This window comes from Bidens hawaiensis, unplaced genomic scaffold (genome assembly GCF_021521415.1).
Source record: "Bidens hawaiensis isolate Kalapana, Puna unplaced genomic scaffold, B.hawaiensis_p1.1 tig00003902_1, whole genome shotgun sequence".
NCBI classification, from domain to species: domain Eukaryota; kingdom Viridiplantae; phylum Streptophyta; class Magnoliopsida; order Asterales; family Asteraceae; genus Bidens; species Bidens hawaiensis.
The window spans coordinates 905481-910051 of NW_027491226.1; the positions used below are offsets into that span (position 1 = coordinate 905481).

General features: G+C 39.2%; 1 protein-coding gene across 1 annotated transcript; it reads right to left on the minus strand.

The window, feature by feature from the left end:
- Nucleotides 1-754: 754 nt before the first annotated feature.
- LOC143624650 (uncharacterized) lies at nt 755-1435 on the minus strand. Its single transcript, XM_077095228.1, has one exon. It carries the CDS (start codon nt 1433-1435, stop codon nt 755-757), a length of 681 nt encoding a protein of 226 aa, XP_076951343.1.
- Between the last annotated feature and the right edge of the window lie 3136 nt (nt 1436-4571).

Below are 4571 nucleotides of genomic sequence, written 5' to 3' on the forward strand. Positions count from 1 at the left end.
GTCACCTGAAGAAGGAATGAGTAAGGCGGGAATACTCCCGCCCAAATGAGCCAGTCCGTACGCTTCTGTAGGATCTTTTGTACTATACCTGCCAAGATATGGACAAAATAGACAAGATCAGACCAAAGCAGCCCATCATAGGGTGACAGCTCACTGACAACAGTACGACGAGGAGCACGCTCTAGTACAAAATGTCACTATCAGCCGCTGCCTACTCACCAACCCTCATCGTGGCACGTACATAGCCTGCAGTTGGTGGAAAAGGAATAGTACATAGCCGGCCATGTCACTATCAGCCGCTGCCTACCCACCACCCACCAGCACGGCACGTGCGTAGCCCACAGTTGGTAGAAAAGGAATATTATACAGCTGGCTGTACCTGCTTGGAAACCTACCTTCGGCTATAAATACTCCAACACCTTGGAACGGTATCATTATCTTATATCATATCTTATCTTATACCATCATATCTGATATTATCTAGCTATTTCTCTTAATATACACTTATATTCAGAGCAATCTAGTCTGATTCTCACGCCGGAGGGTGGTCACAAGGAGGTACCCCCCCTTCTCAGTGACGAGCTCACGGTGTCTGTTTTGCAGGTCATCAGAAGAATAACCATCTTTGCCGGACCTAACCCTCGTGGGAAACATCTACTTGACCCTAGGATTATCCGTAATCTGCCGGGGTCACTTAGTGTTTCTTCACTATCGTATACTGATTTTGACGCTGCCAATAAAATTCAAAATTCATTCATCTTCTGCGAGAAACATCACGAAGATCATGACTGAACCTTAAGCAACCCAATAACCCTGACTTGTACGGCAAGGAAGTCTTCCGGCGCCTCTCTTCCGCCACCGCCCTGTTGGCCGTGTAATGCATTTCATGCGCCGACATCTTCCTCTTCATCCTCCTCACTGACCCACTTCCATCACAGCTTCTAAAGCTTGAAGCTTTTAAATCTTCTTTCGTTATCTTCGCCGCACTTCCCTCCGACGTGTTCCAGAACAACAACAGGTTCTTCAGGTTCCATTTATTGTACCACGTGAAACCCATCAGAGATGATTGGTTTTGAGGTTGAATTTGAGTTTGTGGAGGTGGGTTTAGCGTTTGCACTCCAGGTGTTCGACGTAATGCCTCTGAGAATGATTCTAAATTTTTTGACCCGGAACTCACCGGAGCTAACTTCGACGGTGGAACTGGTGGTGGGTCTGAGGGTTTGATTATTCCGCCGTCGAATAACTCGTCGGCGTCTGAGATTGACGATGGTTCCAACTGGCCGCTGAAATCAAAAGCAAAGTCCATATCAATATCTTCTTTGGGGAATAATATTTTAGGGGTTGAAGGTGCGTTGGCGTAAGGGGAAGTGCTGGTGATGTCGAAGTTGAAGTTGAAGTCGGGTGTTGGAGATGGAAGTAGAAGGTGTGGTGCCATGGCGGTTGATTGGTGGCGTTAATGGAGGGTGGGTGGGTTTATATTAAGATGTTGTAGGAAGTCAGTCATCAGCCGCCTTTTTCTTATTCTTTTTGTAATATTATAAAATAATAGTAATAGTAATATTTACCTGTATTCTAATAAAGTAAAATAGTTGTGACACGTTTTATTTTTCGGTTAATTTTTAGAATTATTTTTCCCAGTAGTAATACTAAATCCTCCAGTAGTAAAACCAATTTAACTATTAAACTAATTATTACAGATGGTTTGAAGTAAACATTACTTAATGAAATTTAATAAACTAGCATTTCTATAAACTTACATGTTCCATGCACCAAAAGAAAAATATATATATATAAATTTCTCTTAAAGCATGTGGGAATAATGGAATATTACTTTTTTTAAACAGTTGAACAAGTGAACGATTAAATGAACGATTAAATCGTATACGCAGATAATTTAAAGCCCATATTTTTATATTTTTGTATTAAAAATAAGCACCAACCATCTTTGAATAATACATTAACTTATCCATTTTTATAATTAACAATTGGTTGTAAGACACGAGTTTGTTATTGGCGACCAACGATCTATTACTAGCGGACAAAAAAACTTTTGACTTCTTGCATTTGGTTTCGATTCCATTGACATTTGTTTTTACTAAAAACAATAATAAATACTGCCAAATAACGTGGAGGAAAATAACATACAAAGAAGCATAATAAGGCCATCAATTATCCATCTAATGCGGTGTAGTGGTAGGAAGTTTGGGTTTTTTAATGGAGACTCAATGAAGGTAAACTGATATCTTTGTGATTTTCAGTTCGATCTTGAGGGCATCCGGGTTTTACCACCAGTGGGCCTTCAGGCGGTGGGTTTTCCGCGGAACTGGAGATAACTTGGAGGCGATTAAGGGTTCCGTACGGTTGGGTTGGGCCAGCTGGCAGTGTTCTTTTGCCATTGGGTCACCCCGTACGGAGTACCTAGGCAATCTATATTTATTGGCCGTTAAACAAAAAAAAAAGTGGGAAACATCAATTGAAACCTCATTTAAGAACCATTGATGTTCCGTGGTGCTCGAAGTCATAATAGTCTTAATCAAGCATGTACTTCATGCATCCTAACTCGTATAAATTTTTATTATAATTTATCATTCGGTCTTTTAAGTGAATCTCAATTACCCAAATAAGTAGACGACACTGAAATCACCAAAAGAAAAAAAAGTATACCAAACAAAGTGTTAATTCCTAACTATTTGGACAATATATACACAATCCGATCCAAATACCAGTCACACTTGTTGTTTTCCCTATTTGCTTAATATCCATTCATCAATCAAATCTAGTGAGATTTCCCAAATACTCACACAATGTTCACATGTAACACGAAGCAATCTAACTACAGTGAGAATCATTGTTATGTATTTCTATATTAGGGATGAACACTGTATTCTAACTAGAGTGTAACACATGTTAGATTTCGGCTTTCAGATTTCTTCTTTTTTTTTTGAACGATCAACGAATTTTTTAAATGGGCTACTGACTAAATTCATCACATTTTTCTCACATAAGGCCAACACCCGTGAACATACGTCTGAAGGCATGACAGCTCTGTGAGATAAAACTTGTTAAGTTCAAGGATTCAACTAGTGAATGCCACATACTCTTCTAGTCTCTATCATCACATGGTGCCGCCGAAACTAAATGATGGGGCATGAATTGAACCTAGATCACGTAAAACACCAAATCTCTTCTTTACCACTAGCTCCTTAGCATTTTGGCTTTTGAATTAGGCGAGGCCCAACTGTATAGAATTTATATTATTTAAATCTAATGAGCTAATATAAGGCATTAAGGCAATGAGTATGGTGCTGTTTGTTTTTTAAGAGGTAAAACGTCTGCAGTCTGTGGACCATATCTACAGGCATCTGCAGTAGAAGAGGTGGACCAAACCTCTGCAGTCTGCAACAAGAAGACTGTTTGTTTTTTAACGTCTGTAGACTGCTATAATAATTGAAAAATTAAATAAATCGATTTTTTAAACACAAACTAGTAATAATTGTACAATTTTAACAATAATCAAACAACAAATATTCATAAACCTTCTGCAAACTTTAATCAACTACAACCTAGTAATAATTGTACAATTTTAACAAAAAATCAAACAACACATTCATAAATCTAAATCTTCTACAAACTTTATTCAACAACAAACTAGTAATAATAGAACAATTACAATAATAGTGAATAGACTATCAAATCTTGAAGAGATAAGCATGCCAAGGTAGATGGTGGTGGAGGTGGCAGCTAGGGCTGGAGGTGGCGGAGCAGGGTGCGGCGACGGTGATGCGGGGAGAAAGGAAGGCAGCAGCGGTCGGCTGGGGTAGGTGGAGGAGCAGTGGCGGTCGGCTGGGTTAGGTGGTGGAGCAGCGACGGCAGTCGGCTAGGGAGGAGCAGTGGCGGCGACAGCTATTGCGGTGCCCAAGGTGGAGGTCGCGGTGGTGCGGCACGGCAATGGAGGTCGCGGTGGTGAAGGGGAGGAGATGAAGGGGAGGAGAAAGTAGAATGAAAGGGGGCAAGGGTTTAGAATAAGATAGAAGATGCAGAAGATCTGAAAAGAGGAAGGTTCATGTCTTCTAGGATAAGAGGGCGCGAAGATGTTTTTTAATGAAATGTCTTCCGAAAAACAGTCTGCAAGACTAAAGGTCTGCGCGTGATCTGCACGACACAGACATAAGAGACCAGAAAGATATTCAGGTAAAAAACAAACACTATCTATGTAATTAACTTCACGTTTGTAACACATCATCTATTTTATCATCTTTCACTCCACCTCACTTCAAGGAAATAGCTTACACCCTTCGCTTCAACTTTTTTATTTTCATATGATACGCTGAGAATATTTAATGTTGCATAACTTAATACTTTATATCTATGATGCTAGTAAATTAATAATTCTAATACTGGTACTCTACAAATTAATCTTTAGTGTTTTATTTCGAGATCACACAGAATTGAATATTGTTTGCATTACCCATATTGCATTTTCTATTGAAATCGATATCTATATATATCTATACTATTTAATAAAAACCTATACATTTTGTCACTTATCACATTTACATTAAATGTTACCT